The sequence below is a fragment of the Carassius gibelio genome, chromosome A2 (assembly GCF_023724105.1).
Source record: "Carassius gibelio isolate Cgi1373 ecotype wild population from Czech Republic chromosome A2, carGib1.2-hapl.c, whole genome shotgun sequence".
Taxonomy (NCBI): Eukaryota; Metazoa; Chordata; class Actinopteri; order Cypriniformes; family Cyprinidae; genus Carassius; species Carassius gibelio.
The window spans coordinates 14,982,308-15,001,150 of record NC_068372.1 but is presented as its reverse complement, the minus strand read 5'-3'; the positions used below and the strand labels follow the sequence as shown (position 1 = coordinate 15,001,150).

The following is an 18,843-nucleotide window of genomic DNA, read 5'->3' as shown; positions in this document are numbered from 1 at the left end:
ACTGACATTGGAAATGTTGTGTATATTATAAAACCTTCAGGGAGATTGGTCTTTCTGCTGTGCTCAATATACTTTACAAATAAGCAAACGTGAGCTAAGGAAATGACTCTTGCTGTGGTGTGCTAATGCTAATCTACTAGCCTGTAAACAGCATTTTCTTTCTTGATATCAAAGTAAATGCTGAACTAAGGAATCTCTATTACCTTACTAACAGTACAACACAGATGTTAAAATGCACACATATTTACAATATGCTGTGATTAGCTGCTTTCGTTTAAGGACAAGTTGCATATTATTTAAGCATATTTTAAAGTACAGTAAGCTGATTGTATACCTGGGCTTTTATCCTTTCTGACAATATTCTGTCAAAACACACTCCACTCCCACCTTATTTAATATGTTCCCATATCCAAAGATTATTGCTAAGTAATTTAAAACTACTAAACAAAAGTTATTTTGTTCATTCTGATGGATGTTTTTGTGATTTTATTGTCAACGTCATCTCCAGTAAGTATAGCCTAGTTTTCTATTTCTAGGTTGTCTATTTCTTTCTTTCTTCTTCTTCTTCTTTTTTTTTAGCCCCAGGCTGTAGATTATGAAGAAGTCTGCAGACAAACTTTGTAGGGTATATACTGAATATTCCAGGACACAGTAATGATATCATCACTAATATTAGACACAGAGTCTACAATTTTAATTGTTGTCTACAATTTTAATGTCATCCTCCTCAGTTGCACTAGAATTCTCTTCTCTAAGTGTTTCCATTCGGTCATTTATTGTATTGTTTGGGTGTAAAAAAAAAAAAAAAAAAATATATATATATATATATATATATATATATATATATAACTGTCACTCACGTTTTTGAAGATACACTTGAATGTGCATGATACAAACATAAATTTTTATAATTCATGACTGAAAACATTTTGTAACATGATTTTGATGTACCATAGTCTGATTTTAAAATGGGTTTTGAAACATGAATTTTGAGATTTTGTGTTTTGAAGTGATATATAGCTTCTGATGATTTCTAAAATGTGATAGAGAAAAAGGCAAAGAGGAAGTATTTTTTTTAAACAAAGGTCAAAGCTCCTTTTGTAATGTAGATTTCTGAGGGTACACTCTTGTCATAAATTCATCTATTACTTTTCCTACATAATTTTTTACAAAAAATATTGGTAAAATATATATTTGGGAGTCTTAGACCTTTCCAACGATATATAGTTTGTCAAGATTAGATTAGATTTGATTGTAATATAGTATAGTCAACTTAGGTGTCCCGTATACGGGACGGGGTGACATTTAACAGGTTAAATGCTAAAACACATAGTCGAACCTATAGCACATCTACACATGATGCCAAGTTGTGCACTTAAAGAGATTGTGAATCTCTCTTCCTTCATTTTCCAGTCGGTCCGCTATCATTTTTATCCAGTAAAGGCAAAACCCACAGATGACACAAAAAAAATCTAATTTAATTGCATGTATACTATATTAGTTACTCTTTTAAGTTACTGTATATAAGAAGCCTATAAACATGTTTCTTATTTTATAATTAAATTAATGTCATCTTCAAAACAACAAAACTGTAAATCTAATTTAAAGTTTAACGTTTTACAACATAAAATGTTTATTATCATGAGCACACACAGACAAAGGATTTACAACATTTTGTTTAACACTTTCCATTCAATTTTTATTCACAGGATGTATTCTTTTGGAGAAAGCTTAGGTCTAAATGCAGTCTTCTAGTGTCTGCAAAAGACAACTAGTATATGAATATGCGTTGCACTTAGAGATGCAGATGCAAACGGTGCTGCACGGATGCTTGGCCTGCGGTTTTAGCGTGCAAAGACAGTTTACTAGGGACGTTTCCGTAAACACACAGTGATATCAGACGGGCGTATAGCCACCGCTGCGCATGCGCACAGAGCAGCAGAACTGACATCGCGGGGCAGCACTGCAATATCCATCGATTCGGGACCGAAGATTATCCATCTGCATTCTCGCAAGACTGGTGCCACCTGTACATACTAATCCATACCAACTGTGTCATTGAAGCAACAATGTCCATGGGAAGTGACTTTGGGAACCCTTTACGGAAATTCAAACTTGTTTTTTTAGGGGAGCAAAGCGGTGAGTCTTTGGGTTTGCCTCGACTGGGTTTAGACGAACCCATTAACCTTTCCACACATGCATGAAGTGCTTTCGTATGTTGTTGAGTCTTCGAGTGTATCCGCTTGTTTGTGGTGTTAATTCAAACGATGTTATCTCTCCATCGATTCCCTGTCAAACAAGTCGGTTGCATATGTTTAATTTTTGATTAGTCATGAAAATGTATAGCAATGAAGACTACTAAACACCCATCTGTGGATATAACGTGATGTAATCCTTATTTCAACAACTGTTACGATTGTCACCTGCATTTTCCATTGGAAGCAGAAGGGCTGATAATATCATTGATCGCTGTTATTCTAGTGCTGTTTAAATCGCTCAAAACAAATGATATATATTTAATAATTAAATCGGTAGAGTTTATCTACATGCATGTCGCCGTGTTTGTGTATATGTTCCTGTAAACATCCACTGATTTAATGTGATGGAACAGAAAAGCGCAGAGGCTTTGCATTTCCCGTGTGTCTACTGGAGACACACCCAGGTTGTGTCAGTGTCTGTGGGATTCTTCAGCAGAGCAAAAATATAAACCTCATGCATCATTTCATGAGCACTCGTAAGATCAGCCTATATAATATTACTAGGTATCGTGGTTTATTAATATAGCTGGATGATGGTTTTATCAGTGTCACTGTCGGTGTTTGTGAAGACGTAATCAGACGGGCATTTGAGATCATGTCTGTCATTAGATGACTGGACATCCAAATATTGAAAATAATAACACAGAACGTGGTGTCACTGTAAAGTTCACATGTTCTTGATGTATTTTTTCCCCTTACATTTTCTAGCAATGCTTATAATTTCCTATATAAGTGGTTATAACTCCTAAAACAGTGATTATGTATTCATCATTCACCGTTTGAATGGAGAAAATGGACAGCCAGCCAAACAGAGGGCTCTCTGTACTGTATAAAACAGCTTTAGTATGTGATAAGTGACAATAACAAACTGAGTCTAAAAGACTGGTACCATCTTATCGAAATCATGCAGCCTGAATGTGATGATGGATATTACCACACCTGCTGGAAAAACATTTATTTTCCCTTTATTTTTTATATGTCAGCTCCTGAAATCTGTCAATGTTTACTGACCCTCATGTTGTTCCAAACCTATCTTTCTTCTGTGGAACACAGACGTTACAAAGAACAACATCCGCTCAGTCACCACTTATTTTTTTTCCTCATATAATTGTAGTGAATCGTGACTGAAGATAGGAAGACACGGAGGTTTGGAGCAACATGAGTGTACATGATGACATGGTTTGTGTTGACTGTCCTGAGTGTCATCAGAAGACCACTTGTCATCTGCTGTCCATGGTCCTGAAGCTCACTGCTGGCCAGATTTGGTTGATCTTGTCTCAAGACATCAGCAGAACAACAAGTGAAGTCAGAAGAATGGGGCCATTATTTCCTATCGTTTTGTGAGCTCCAGTGTAACTATCAGCATTGTGCCGCTTGATGATTTTAGTATCTGGGCTCAGCCTGACAAACAGGCCTGGCCAGACTGACCTGAAAAAAGCAGTCCACTAGTGAATGAAAAATGCACTCTGGAATTTAGCTGTCACTGTGGCTCCATGCACTACTGCATTTTTCAAGTCATTTTCACCTTCGTCATAACTCTAAAAGACACTGAAGAAAAACATACTGTCATTTGAAGGACAGATATCGAGACTTGTTTCAGCATTAGTTGCAGTATGGTAGTGTAATTCAATTACTAAAAGTACACTGTGTGGTGTTGTTCAGGCCAAACAAGTTTTTAATCACTTCAGTGCATGTGATTCGTCAAAATCTGAACCTTCTCCTGTTTTTGTTGGTTTGTTTTATAGTTGGGAAAACATCGCTGATAACAAGGTTCATGTATGACAGCTTTGACAACACTTATCAGGTATACTTTTGGTTATTTCAGTGCAGACACCAAAGAGTTTTCCACATAGGTCTGTGTTATTTTTTATCAAACTTTGAATCTTATTATCATTACAGGCAACTATTGGAATCGACTTTTTATCAAAAACCATGTATCTGGAGGACCGAACTGTAAGAAGCTCTGAAACTAATTATATCAAATTGTTATATTTAATATATAGAACTTTGGTGCACTTATCAAAATCAGTCATTATTTCTACATATATTTGTATTTTTTGCAGGTGAGGTTACAGCTATGGGACACCGCAGGGCAGGAGCGTTTTAGGAGTCTTATCCCAAGCTACATTAGAGACTCCACAGTGGCTGTGGTGGTGTATGATATTACAAGTGAGCCACACACACACACACACTTTAACCAATAAAATGATATATGTAGAAGCTACTGCTTTTGTGTCGTCATTGTTGAAATAGGCATTTAACAAAACACATTGATGCTCTGATTAGACTGAGATTTTTGTCTTTTATTCCTCCAGATGTCAATTCTTTCCAGCTTACCTCCAAATGGATTGACGATGTCAGAACAGAGAGGGGAAGTGATGTCATTATCATGCTGGTGGGCAATAAAACAGATCTAGAGGAAAAGAGGTGGAGTCATTTATAATAACATTTGATATAATACTTTGTACTAAATTCTTCATTTCTGTCACAATTGTATAATGTTTTAAGTTTTTTACGTTCATTCAGTTTACTCAGAATTATTATTTGAATGTATTTAAAATTGTAATGCATTATGTTGGGATTTGCTCTGACAGGCAAATCAGTATAGAGGAGGGCGAGCAGCGGGCCAAAGAGCTGAATGTGATGTTTATAGAAACTAGTGCAAAGACTGGCAGCAACGTTAAACAGGTAAATCTAAGAGTGCTACATTGTCTGGACTTTAATGCCCTGTAACATGACACATGGAAAGCTCTAAAAAGATTTGATTTAGCCAGAGTTGTTGCCCTTAGGGCTTCAGTGGTACAAATCCGCTCTGGAAAAAAAAAAAAATCTGTCTGGTTTCATTTTCTTTTTGTTTGGTTTAACAGTTGTTCCGGAGAGTGGCTGCAGCTTTGCCCGGAATGGAAAGCTTAGATGATAACAACAAAGAAGGAAGTATCCTTTAATGCATGATATTTAAAGGTGATGAGTGTCAGTTTTGAGAAGGTCTCCCAGGTTAATGTGCAGACAAATTTACTTAACCAAAAAAGTACAGTATGTGAAGGTTGATTAACATTGTGACTGTGTGGTGCTATCAACATTTTTGTTTAAGCATCCTCTCAACCAATCCTGTGAGTTCAGTTGAGAGGGGGCGGGGCTATGTGTTGGTGCAACCAATGGCAGATGGAGAGTGTTCAGTAAGTTATTTTTCTGTGCATGTTTTTCTGCTAGTGAAACAGAAATGATATAAGTCATCATAATATCAAAACTGACCCACTTGATACTAGTTCCTGGTTTATTCGTGCATGATTTATAGCCACATATATCCTTTGTTTCATAGTTGACATCGTCAAGGCTTATTTTTCAAACTGTCTGGCTCCTTTTCCAAAAACCGGGGATTTTAAGCTGTATTTTTTTTTTCTTCTGATTATGCTTTTTCACCCAAAATATGATTATGTCAGTAAAGATTTAATAATAAAAATGTTATAATAACAGTAAAAGTCAACCATTAGTGGGAAACTGTTCTTAATAAGGCAACACCATTTCCTTGATTTCCTTAACTCACCCCTTTCCAGTGATCGACATTAAGCTGGACAAACAGCCAGACCCTCCGGCCACTGAGAGTGGGTGCTCCTGTTAGTAAAAAGCGGTTCGGACCTTCATTATCACCACATGCTTGTTCTGTTGCTTCCTATGGGTCCACGTCCAGTTGAACTTTATGATCGGATATAGGCTTTTTACATCTGAATGGGTCTTAAATTATGTTCCTTAATCTACACTGTCTGTTTAATTGCCAAAATAATATCATAGGTAATTCAAAGTGACTTGCTAACAGATTCATATAAGACAGGAAGTGGCATGTGTACCATCTTCGGACAAAAAAACATTCAGAGTGGATTATCGGTCGTTATGTTTTGTATTTTTGTACATTACAAAAAAAGCACTAAATGATGCCTTCACGAATAATGAGTTTAAGAGGGGGGAAAGAGTAACTGTCTTTCATCCATAGCATGCATGTAAGACAACTTTTAGAATCTGTCATGTCTTTTGGTTTATACACATCGATAGTAATGAAACGAAGAACTCAGAATTAATGAAAAAAGAAAAGAAAAAAGAGATAGGTCCTGTTCAAAGTCTTAGTGTGGGTCTGCGTATACAGTACTTCCTACATGTTAATCCAGTACCAGCCTCCACGAGAGGTGTGTGTACTAACCCGGCTAACCTTTAAAGTGCCGAGGCACTGTTGCAAAGAACCACTGGATATTTTCTGCTAGCTTCATGTATACACTTAAGATCCGCCAGGTGGTACTGTATTGTATATAGTATTTATATTATTGTGAACATCCATCATTTAGACGTGGTTTATGTTCACTTGTATAAATATTTACTTTTTTTTTCCTTTCACTGTAATACGACAAGGGCTTCACTTTTATTTTCTCAGTCTCACCTGTAACCATACATTGGTAGTAAAGTATTACTTCTGATTTGGGCATTTTGCTATTGACTTATACTGTTTTACTGATCCACCGATTTCTTTTTTTTAATTTTTTCTTTTTTTTTATAAAAGAATACCATTATTCTTGTTAAATCCCTTTCAGATGTTTAACAGAAATATGTGGGTTGATTTTTATTTCTCATTGTTTAAATATAATTTAGAACTAATAAGAATGAGATACGCATCATTCAAAGCAATTTTGAGGTGAGCCTTAGGAAACAACAGATTTTCATTTCAAATACATGCACTTTCTTCTGGGTTCTGACTAGGAAATGTGTAGTTCACCACATCCTAAAGTGATGAAACAGACAAATGATTGTTGTATCCCTCATATATCCTGTGTAGTAAAGCTCTCATAGTCCTCAAGATGGCACATCTTGAATGGATGTGTAGATTAAAATTCAAAATGCTAGTTGTAGGTGAACACTTCATCTGAGAGAGTCCTAAAACACGAAGACCTTTTTTCAAACAGAACTGCCTGTCACCCACTCACAATATTCTGGTTATTGCAACAGTACGTTCAAGAAATGTGAGTTGTTTACGAACTTCTGGAAACATAGTATCTTTAATATTTATTGTATTTGTTTTTGGTTTATATTTTGAATTGTTTACATAAATGCACTGATTGTATAGAGATTCATTTAGGATATATTAGGTATTTATAATATATTAAATGTTAGTGCGAGTTTCTTTCTGGTGCCAATAATTCTGTTAACTGAAACAAAAATGGACATAAGGAATAACTGTGATTGAATTGTTGGTACTAGGCTTGACTTCAGCTGCTTAGATCATTTAAGGGGCCGCTGATATTAACTATTTGGGAGGGACTGAGGTCAATTAGTTAATTAGTGCATTGACAGGGCACAGAATATGCCATCTTTCACATTCACATTTCTCAAGCCTCCGTCTTGTTTGCTTTGTCATCTTTCACTTTTGTACACTAGTTGTGCCTTCTGTTATTGTGGCATCACAATGCAAAGCTTTCATTGTATGGCTACCTGAGAACACATACGTTATAAAACGGTGGCCGCTGATTGGTTCGACACACAACTGATGGATTTATGATACTGATCTGTGAGGAAATTGTTGTATTCACACCATCTAGCCAATTCACAGCAGTCAAGGAAAATTGCAGAACGGTCCCGTGCAAGCGGAAGGTTGTATGTAAAAACAGGAAGTTGCAGCTGATAGTGTGAGGAGACTGAATGTGTCAGATTTGTTGCCATAGGGTTTTGTAGAGCAGTGTAGTTGGCTCTTTATTTACTCTGTAAGGACATTTATGAGCATGACATCTGTCTGAATAAAAATCAATAAAATCCATCTCTTAATACCAAACTGTCTACTGTGCTGAGTGTGATACTGCTTTTAGGTTTTGTGTGTGTGTGTGTAAAAGTGTGTACTTTTTCAACCAAGCAGAAAGTTCTAAGTTCTAATGATTTTCTGTTTTCAAAACTCCCTTTTTTCTTTTTTTTTTTTTTGGATAAATGCAATGTTCTAGGATTCATTTAAAGTTGAAAGCAACAGGCCCTTTACACAAGACACTTTGTAAATCTAGCAACATTTTAATTTTAATGCAAACCTACAACATTATACTTATAATATTATATACAATATTTTCAAATGTATAATATATTGTGATGCAGATTGACTGGGATTCCCCTTGGCATGGAAACTATAGTCCTCAGGAGAGACAGGTGACTGAAAGTAGAGGCTCACATGATTGAGAATTCGTTTCTTGCCCAACTGTGGACTTTCCAAGCCATACTGGACAAATGAGCATTAAGGTGATCCAGGCTACAAGGTGCAAGTTAGTGCTTTAACTGTAAATAGAAATTCAGTGTCACCACTTATCACAGCAGTCATATGAATCAATGGCCCCTAGAGGCTCCAGGAACACAAGAGGCATTTATCCACCAGACACAAAAAAAGCCATGCCAATCACTGACAGACATCACACCAAATAAAAGGAAACCGGACCCACTTTATATTAAGTGGCCTTAACTACTATGCACTTACATTTTAATTAATAATTTAGTACAGTGTACTTATTGTGTACATACATGTTTTTTACATTGTACTTATATTTAAAAAAACTACATGTAATTACATCTGTATTTAATTTCTGTAATTACATTTATAATTACACTGTTGACCCATACTTTACACCTTAACCCACCATTAAACTTACCCATACCTCCAACCCTCTCCCTAACCTTACCCCTATCCCACCTCAATAGCAGCAAAAGTGTTTTACAATACCACATGAACACAATAAGTACATTGTACTTATTTTTTATGTAAGTACATAGTAGTTAAGGCCACCTAATATAAAGTGGGACCAGGAAACCAGCTAGATTACAGGTATCTGTAGTCCTCATCACCAGCAGCTGTTGTAAGTACTATCATTTTTTGATCAAATAAAAAGGTTGAATCCAAATTCAAACTAATTTCAGTCAAAGCTGAAGCTCAGCTAAATATTCACTGTTCTTGCTGTATTAAAAGTTTATTCATTAAAATGAAAATGACTATTTACATTATTTTAATGGATTGTAATTTAAGCTTCATAGTTAAATATGCAAATGCAAAAAAATGGTATTTTAGGCATGTTAATGTATTATATGTCCAGTTTAAAATGCAACATTCAATATTATTTAATATATTAAATAGGACCCCTTCTCTCAAAAAAAGATCTGCAGACCTCTAATTTGTTTAAATTAATATATGAAGATATTTTTAGTGCTCTCAGGACACCAAAACCAGAATGTCAGTGGGAGTTTAGTGTGTGATCTATACGCAGGTTTCTTGTGGAAGCATGTCTAGGGTGGAAGGTTACGGAGAGTCTGACCTGCACTCACAGCTACGAGCATGTAGGACTGAGATCGCCATGGCAATCCATGACCCCTTCCCACTGCTGTACGGGCTGGCGGATCACCACGTTATCTCGGAACAGATCCTGAGGGTGAACATCTTCATAAAAAATGCTATTCCTCAGCATAACCACAAATATGCGTGACCAGAGTTCATTCAATTCTAAAACTATTACCGATTAACACTTAAGGAGACTTTAGAGCGAAAGAAAAAGGATGGGATCCACAAAGCTGTCTACTCACTGCTCACTTTGATACTGGACCAGGATGCCACTGTCCTGCAGGGATTCTGGAGCAATCTCTGTAAAGAATACAATAAGGAGTGTTACCCAAAACTGGAAACCCTGTTTATGAACCTTCCCAAAGGTACAGTGCACATGTCAAGCAGAAATAAGTGGTTTGGAGGATAATTACAGTTTGAGTGATGATAATTTGATTTGGTAGGGTTAAAGCAGGTGGCCAGACACGCAGGAAACCCCAGGCTTGAGCTGCAGGTCCACAGCCAGTCGAGCAGGAAGAGAGGGGTGGTCGAGAAACATATGACCCACCGAACACATCAGCACACCAAGAGAGCCTTAACCTCCAGCTCAGGTGTGGACAGCCGCACACACAGACACTTCTAGTCTTATAGTAAATTCCCAGTTAACAAAAATATATTTTATTAACATTTTACTAACGTTCCCATTAAGTTATGAAAATGTTTCATCTGAAGGTCCTCTGTACATTCAAAAAAAGTTTCTTTCTTGGTTATGTAAACATTAAAGACAACACTGAAAGGATAGTTCACACAGAAAGGCAAATTCTGTCATGATTCAAATGATGCATTATGTATTTATTTAAAAGACCACATAATCTATTAACATTAGCGGAACTGGAAGAATGTCAGTAGTCAAATTGGGTGGTTTTTGTTCAGTTTAAAATATTAGCCTAAGCCAAACAAAATAGCACATTATCAATTATTATGAAAACTGCTTCTGTTTTACTAGTTACAGGCCCATAACCTTACATTTCCTGAACTTTTAGAAGCGAAAGTCGTCATAGTTATGTTGAATGGAAACTATAACAAATACAATTTTTGCATTACCATTTGATCCAAAAACAAAATATAACATTTCTATGGCTTTCCAAAATAAAGAGATTGATAAGAAAATATGTCATCAGCCTAGAAACAGCCTAGGAACGCAGTTTTCTTTAATTCAGTCATTTCTGTAATTTAATGCCAAGGTAATATATATATATAGATAGCTTTCAAAATCCACAGAGCATAAATCCGAGTGAACGTGTGACAGTTTGTATGGCCATGACATGATACTTATGTAAGTTGCAAACATGACAGTCCTGATAACTCAATGTCTTCACTGTTCCAGAAAGCAAAGGCAAGCCGATCAGAAAGACAGATGGTGCAGCACTTTCTCAGGTCTCAGTGGGAAACGGTAATCACATGTTTGTGCAAAGTGTGTCATTAGAAGACTATGTATTATAGAAGATGAATGAGGATGCAGATGAATAAATATGACTCCCAAAATGCAGGGGTCCAGGCTGTATCTACCTCAGTCCAGAGGGCCGTGACTGTGTCTGCCAGTGAGCATCCCACTGGCTGCGGGACAGTGGAGGGGATTCTGATCCAGCAGGTCATTGAGTCTGGTGAGCTCAGCACACTAAAAGGGTGTTGACAGACTGTGATGACAGCCTTTACCTAGCTAATGTTTTAGCCCTTAGTGTGTTTTGATAGTGTAACCTTGCAGTGTAAACACTTTGGGAGTTCACTTTGGTAGCGCAGATGTCTCAAGCTGCTCTCTCCCGCAGGAGGTGCCAAAAAATGCATCAAGGTTGGAGGAGAATTCTACTCTTCTGGCAAATTGGATGAGACAGCTGGAGTGCACAAGGCACAGACTGCGCAAAACTATTCTCACCAGCAGGGAGAGCCAAGCGCCAGAATCATGGATGTAGGTGATCAAGATTTGTTCAACTCGTGGAAAATTACAGACATTGAAGATAAAGAAAAACCTGCTTAAAAAATATTCTATAGGCAAAAGCTGTCATGATGTTAACCTGGTACAGTAGTTAAATCACATTAATGGTGCATATGTTCAGGAAGAGCATAATGATGATGAATGTGCTGTATGTAAAGACGGTGGAGAGCTCATCTGCTGTGACGGATGTCCCCGTGCCTTCCATCTCAACTGCCTGGTGCCACCCCTCTCTTCCATACCCAGGTACAGATCAGTCATGTGACGCACAGGCCGCTGACCCTACAAACCTAGAGCTGACTGCGCTCATTGTTAGTCTGCAGCTGTGTCAAGTCGGTGTTGAGAAACTGCATAGTAGAATACAAAATATCTCAAATATGAGGCCATACACTAAATCCAGTGGAATATAAGTCTAAAAGCACTAGTGAAAATGCCTAATTTCTTTTTTTCTTTCCTTTTTTTTTTTTTTTTTTACAAATGATATAATTATTATATATAATTTGAGTAAAATATTAAATGTAAATAGAAAAGGAAAAACATACAATTTTACATTTCACAGATTTTAGTATTTGATTAGTTACCTAAAAATTGTGCAGAACTCTGCTGTCTAAATTACAGATCCTTAAAATATTATATATCTGTAAATATTATTAATGTGTCTGTGATTTTAAGGTTGTCATAACATTATTCAATAAGTATATTGTTATTGATAGAATATATATTTTTAACAAATTGCATTCTTAATAAAAATGCCAAAAAACACATAAAATTAAGAAATCATATATATATATATATATATATATATATATATATATATATATATATATATATATATATATATATATATATATATATATATATATATATATATATATATATATATATATATGTATAGCTTTAGTTTTCCCCTAAATAACTATTAATTATGTTTATTTTTTATTTATTATTTTTTTTTTACACCAGTGTCTGTTTTTTTAAAGTTTATAAACAAGTAATTTTGTCATAATTATAGCAGAAATAAATAGGTATATGGGGCTTGGAGTATTGGATGATGGGGAGGCCTTCAGGTCAAAAAGGTTGAGGGCCACTGCCCTTCATGAATCTCTCACTAATCTAAAAAAATATTTCAGTGGTACATGGCGTTGTCAGCTATGCAACAGAGCCAAAGACAGGACACACACCCCCATGCAGGTAAAGCACTTGCAATAATTTCCTGTAGCTAAATTGAAATTGGTCGCACTTATATGTACAGTCTGAACTCTGATGACCAGTGATGGCAGATTATTAGCAGCCATGACAGTTGTAAAGTCTCTGCTTTTATTTTTAGTCAGCAATTCACCCTCAAGTTACAGAGACAGGCTCCAGCTCTGCTGTGGACTTCTCCTTCTTCTCGTCTCTGTCCTCCACTTCACTCTCCACAGTCACAGAAGGCAAAAGCGCTCAGCCCATGGGCCTGCAGGTAACACGTCCATGTGACTCAGTGAGAGACACAGCGACTGAGTGCATGTGAACACCAAGGATGACAACCTTTAACAATAAATAATAATTGTTGGAATAACTTTCAGAAGGATTTTTATACAGTTGATGAACAGCTAATCAAAATCAGAATCCACCTGACACTGAACAGCTCAAGTACTTAGAGCAAGTAGAAGATATTCCTGCTGCATGCTGTGTGTGTATCTATACACTCTAATGTCATTTCAGGCTTTTAAATCCTCTATATGTTTATGGCAGGATTGTGGTCATTTTCAGGTATTTTTATATTTAATCTCTGTCAGTCTTCAGATGGTGAAATGTTTGGGATGAGGATGGCTTGTGGGATATGCCCCCTCACCCGTGGAGAGCTGATCCCCTGCCCGCAGTGCCTGCAGAGTTATCATGCCCTCTGCAACTTCTCAAAGTACTGCTGTTATTGTACTGTTATTTATAACAGAATAACAGTGAGCTCTATCATGCTTTGAATCTCAATCACTCCATCTCTCTCTTCCCCTATTTGCCTCTTCAGCGGAAAGACAAGATGTCGGAATTGCTCCAGGTCTTGGGTCCCTGAAAGTGAAACATCATCGAGGAGTCTTCAGGTAATCCGAAAACACTAAAACAGCACTTTTGGGCCAGCTGACTGCACAGATGTTATTAGTCTGGTTTATTCACCCACAGATGAGTCAACACATGACTGATCAGGGCTTAATGCCATCAGAGCAGCTGCTCAACAGAGATGAAATGGACTCTATAATGGGGGAGGTGAGGTCATGTTTATCAATTATATAAAAAACTTTTATTAAATGCAAATGTGAGCTATGGAAACTGGATATGCATGAAGCCCCAGATAAGATACCTAACAGTATATTGATCTTGAATGCAGAGCTCTATAGATGGGATCCTGCAGTGGGCTTTCCACAACATTTCACGTCCTCTTTCTGAGTCTCAAGGCTATTTCCAGTGATTCACTGAGTCCAGTGGTTCATCTCTGCTGTGCACAAACATCAAATCTAAGTTTCCTCCAGAACATGATTCAATAATGTGAAGAAAATCAATGTATTTGATTACCCATTTCACAGGTTATTTTTTTTATCATTAGATATTTTTATTTATCAATAGGGTGTTGCTACTACAGGTTTTCTACTTATATTTCGACTTATATTTGTGAAAAAGTACAAAATATACAATACAAAACGCATTAAAATAAACTTCACCCAGAAGCTTATGTTCGCCTAAATGATTTATTGTCCCTTTCACATTAAAATTTATTAAATAAAATAAAAATGTAAGTATATGTATAGCATTGGTACAGTGTTATTTTAGACCATAGACACCGTATTGATTTTTATAGAGATTAAATGAGGCTGTGAGGGAGAATTGAGGCCCACATATTTAAAATCAAGGAACTAATTTGTTTGACATCATTTTTTAACTAAATCAGGCCAAAACAGAGTTTGTTCAGAGTTGGTTTTGGGAGTTCAATACAGCAAAACGTTCTGGAAAAGTTCACTCATGTAATTTGTAAAGCATCACAACCATCAATCCTGTTTAATGTAGTTTTTGTCTACTGGGAGTCTTTTAGAAAGATGTTTCGACAGCTAAACAATTGGCATAACATTAAACAACAGTACAATGCACTGAACACACATTGTACTTCTGTCCCTCACAGACTTGATCTCATTCATGTCAAAAATGGATTAAAGCACTCCTCTGACTAAGATCTATAGAGGTCTGATATCCAATGAAACCCAGATTTTGATGTGGACTTATTGTTCTGTAATGTCAACATGCATGTGATGACCTCCAGATATGAAACAATGACTCAAGAATAGATGAATAGATTTCTATTTCTTCCTTTCAAACATGGAAAATGTGCTCCCATTTTTAATAAAGACCCATGTATTCTTCTATATTCACTTTCTTCTGTATGTGTAAGTGTGCGCGTGTGTGTGTACCTGGTATACCCTATGTTATGGAAATCAAATGTCCCCACAAGGATAAGATACATATTGGTATGATTTGTATAAATCAGAAGGATCTTTTTTTGAAAATTTTAAAATGCAGGAAGCTTTGTGTGAGGGTATGGGTAGAAAATACAGTTTGTACAGTATAAAAACTATATAAAAAAAGTCTATGAACTGTTCCTAAAAAACATGGAAACCCAATGTGTATGTGTGTGTGTTTGTTTCTAAGTGCCCCTATGTGGGCCTTCTGTGCTTTTCTGAGAATGGTTTTGACACATCTCATGGAATGCATGGTCCAGGGCCAACGCTGTCAGTTTTCCTTTTTGGCCTCCTCAGAGAAAAAAGAGAGTGGGAAAGAGAGAGGGGAAGAGAAAAGGAGAGAAAGGGAGCACTTGGAATGTTAATGAGAACCATGTGGGACTCCTGGAAATGTGCTGTTGCTAATGTCAAAGCATAATGAATGTCAACAAAGAGCAAAGCTTCTCATTTGCTTTCGCAAAGCTTTGTACAAAAACAGTGAAGTGATCCGTGCAGTGGGAATGTATCAGAAGTCTCGGTTCATCTATGTTTTCTTCTAGCTCAAATGTGTCTTTAAAGTGTGTGAATGCTCCCTGTCAGGCAGATGGTGTTGTGACAGGCCAGAGGCCAGACGTTGTTGGAATGTTGCGGGGTTGCTATAGGGGCCCAACAAATAGGGAGCGGGGAACATATTACAACGGACCTTAAATCTCAGTAGAGCATGAAGGAAAATGTTTTTATATGAGAAGACATTTGGCAATGCAGACAGCATGCATCAATGAGACAGGTTCTGTTTTATCTCCCGCAGTGCCAAGACACTTCATGTTCATGATGTGTTAGTCTAAGTGTTCAGGCTAGCTTTTATATATCAAATACATTCTATATTCTTTATGTCCTATCATTGATTTGTAAAGTCTGAAGCTGGTGCCAATGTTCTGCCTAAGAGCAACACAGCTAGTATATGAAGATATGATATATGAAGTATGATATTTCTTAGCTTCCATTCTAATCACAAGAAAAGCAAAAAATATAAATAAAAAGGAAATTCCAAAACACATTTGTGAAATGTGAAAAAATGCAAATGTAAAATGTGTGATTAGATTCTGATTCAAAGCTGAAGTGCATGTGTACACTTCTCAGTGTTAGAAAATCTTATTCTAGAGTCAACGACTGTATAATTAAATACAAATGTGTGGCTCTATCACTGTGAAAACTGTGTTTGTATGTGCATCCATGAACAGCTTGACACACAGCAGCATTGGTCCAATCAATGGTGTGAGTTTGGGGCCAGACTATCTGTTTGTTCAACAATAAAAGACTGGTGGAGTGTCCAGGAAACAAGTTTGAAAACAGTCCTTGGCCGCACCTGAATATGCAAATTTCCCTACTATAGTATCCATAAAACAGTAGGTGAAATGCACCAGAATGACCGACTGTTCTAAAGTACACAACCAATGTACAGTGTACAGTTCACTATCCCATGGGGCCACAGGAAAGGAGTTCTGAAAGACAGTGAAGCAGCACAACTGACATTGTACATCACATGACAATATGACAAACGTAGTATGTCCAGATTGTATCATACACACTTTCATATAGAATGTACTGTTTTGATGGTCATGAAGTGAAGCTTCTGTGATATTTAAACCTTGTTTGATTGGCGGATGTGCATCTCTGAATCTGTGAAGTGAAATCTGATCACTGTAGTAAAAACATTATAAAGACATTATGAGTGGCACATGAACAATGATGTTCTATATTATCATAAAAGGTCTTTTTTTAACCTGTTTACAGTTCTCGGATGAGTGATCCTTATCCTTCAGATCCTGGAACATTGCTGAGACCTGCCCAGAGGAATTAACTGTGTTCGACTATGCACTTTTGTTACACTTCTGCAAATCCACATTGTGGATCCACATTTACCTGACCTACAAATTCTTATTATCCTTCAGTCACCGTCAAATTTGGCATCCCCATCTAAATGTTTGAGTGTGAAAATGAATCATTGATTGGGAGCAGTGATGGGATGCAACGGATGGTGGTTTCTTCCTTCATTCTTCCTAAGTCTTTTCCATGATGCTGAAACAGTTTCCTTGATGCATGCATATATTTCAAGACATGTCCTTTCAGTTTTTTGTCTATTTGAAAAGAAGGCATGACCTCAGACCTCAAAAAGAGCTCTCATTCTCAAAGATTGCTCAAGCTTCTATGATTCACCCGGTATGGCTTGTACCCAGGGCCCTTTCCATTCATAATTACTGCAATACAGCATATTGCACAGTCCTGCAAATCTATTCCAGCTGGAAAGATAATTATTGGCAGAATAAAGGCACAGCAGCATGGAAAACCAGAGCTACCCTTAATAAAAGCATAGAATCTCTGCTCCTGGACCTACATTTCCTGGAACGACTCCTTAAATAATGTCAAGTAGTTCACCTGTTTTAAATGTGCTTGAAACCCCAGGACCAGACTGAATGTTGGAATAAGAAAGTGAAGATTAGTTGCAATGCACAACATTAATCCCAGTGTGAGCTGGCTTCTATCTCATCTCTGACAAATCTTGCGCAAACCAGCACAGAGGAATGTGAACAGATCTATAAAAGGTTAGAAGATAATATGTATTCTGCATACCTTCAAATGAATGGTACCACAATTATGCAAAAACAAACTGTGCTTTATCAGGAAGCACATGCTTGTCATTTCTCCACATACTTGTCATGTGTTTGTTTGAGATAAGCTCTGAGTTAGTGCTCTAAATTCTTTATTTAACTGTCCTTTAATCGCTATGACTTGGATTTGGCACACTTCTAATAGACTGATTTACAGTTTTATATGTCAGCATCTCGGCATGTTTTTGTTTGTTTAGTTCAACAGAATAATTTGACACTGTGATTAGTGGTCATTTTTGAAAGGCACAGCTGTTCTTTTTCAAAGTTGATGTTTTGTTACCCTTTCTCGTCCTCGCCCGGATGCGCTCTGTGAGTTTCCTGTGATATGCTGTTGGCCATGACCTTCACATTCCTCCCATAATTCCCAGGCTTTTGCTCAAACAAATACTCAAAACACATATTTATTCCAGGCTTTGCGAAACATTTGCATTGTCCTTTGATTGATTTGATTGTGCCGATGTTTTAAACATTTCCTGTCATTGTAAAGAGGATGTTACTGTGTAAGTCAGGGGAATGGATAAAACAAAGCACAATGATATGATGAAGAATGAAAGAATATCTCACACAAAATTTAAGTCCTATTTACTCAATTTCATGTCATTCTAAACTTGTTTCTCCCAAAACTCAAGGGTAATAGAGAAGAATGTATCAACAATGAATAAATACTATACCAACAGTATTCAAATATTCATCTGTGTGTTTCACAACCTTCAAGGAAACTTGAGTAAAGGAGATGACCTCTTGCAAAAGCAGCACCGATTGACAAAGAACTCATATTGTAACATCGTGAGGGTGCCTTGCAGGTTTTTCTTCTTAAGTTGATGTGTTGTATCAGGCCTATTTCCTAAGATTTATTCTGTTACAAGACGAATGCCTCTGGTTTTACTTCCATAGGCTAACCTCTCTTATATAATGGCAGACTGAAGTCAATATCAGCCTGCATGAAATGCCTGTATTTGTGCCTCTTACTCACTGAAGTGTAACAGGACACAGAGAACTAGGCTGGCTACATGTTAACAGAGTTTTGGTCACACAACTTCACCCAGTTGAACAGCATCTCCCCAATGGAAAAAAAGCTGGGTGAATTCTCAAACAAATGTTTTGGCAACAAATCAGACCGCAATTACACAATACAAGCTGGATC

General features: G+C 36.8%; 2 protein-coding genes across 2 annotated transcripts; both read left to right on the top strand.

The window, feature by feature from the left end:
- Positions 1 to 1,922: 1,922 nt before the first annotated feature.
- On the top strand, positions 1,923 to 8,067 carry LOC128027559 (ras-related protein Rab-6B-like). The gene is made up of 8 exons (XM_052615284.1): positions 1,923 to 2,139; positions 4,004 to 4,062; positions 4,158 to 4,211; positions 4,322 to 4,427; positions 4,574 to 4,685; positions 4,853 to 4,946; positions 5,126 to 5,192; positions 5,813 to 8,067. The coding sequence occupies exons 1-8, from the start codon at positions 2,070 to 2,072 to the stop codon at positions 5,875 to 5,877; spliced, it is 627 nt and encodes a 208-aa protein (XP_052471244.1). The 5' UTR covers positions 1,923 to 2,069; the 3' UTR covers positions 5,878 to 8,067.
- Positions 8,068 to 9,544: 1,477 nt separating this feature from the next.
- On the top strand, positions 9,545 to 14,012 carry LOC128027555 (autoimmune regulator-like). The gene is made up of 13 exons (XM_052615272.1): positions 9,545 to 9,691; positions 9,791 to 9,965; positions 10,044 to 10,190; positions 10,967 to 11,032; positions 11,130 to 11,243; positions 11,406 to 11,545; positions 11,664 to 11,815; positions 12,700 to 12,760; positions 12,897 to 13,028; positions 13,348 to 13,469; positions 13,575 to 13,647; positions 13,727 to 13,810; positions 13,932 to 14,012. Exons 1-13 carry the CDS (start codon positions 9,545 to 9,547, stop codon positions 14,010 to 14,012), a joined length of 1,494 nt encoding a protein of 497 aa, XP_052471232.1.
- Positions 14,013 to 18,843: the final 4,831 nt, after the last annotated feature.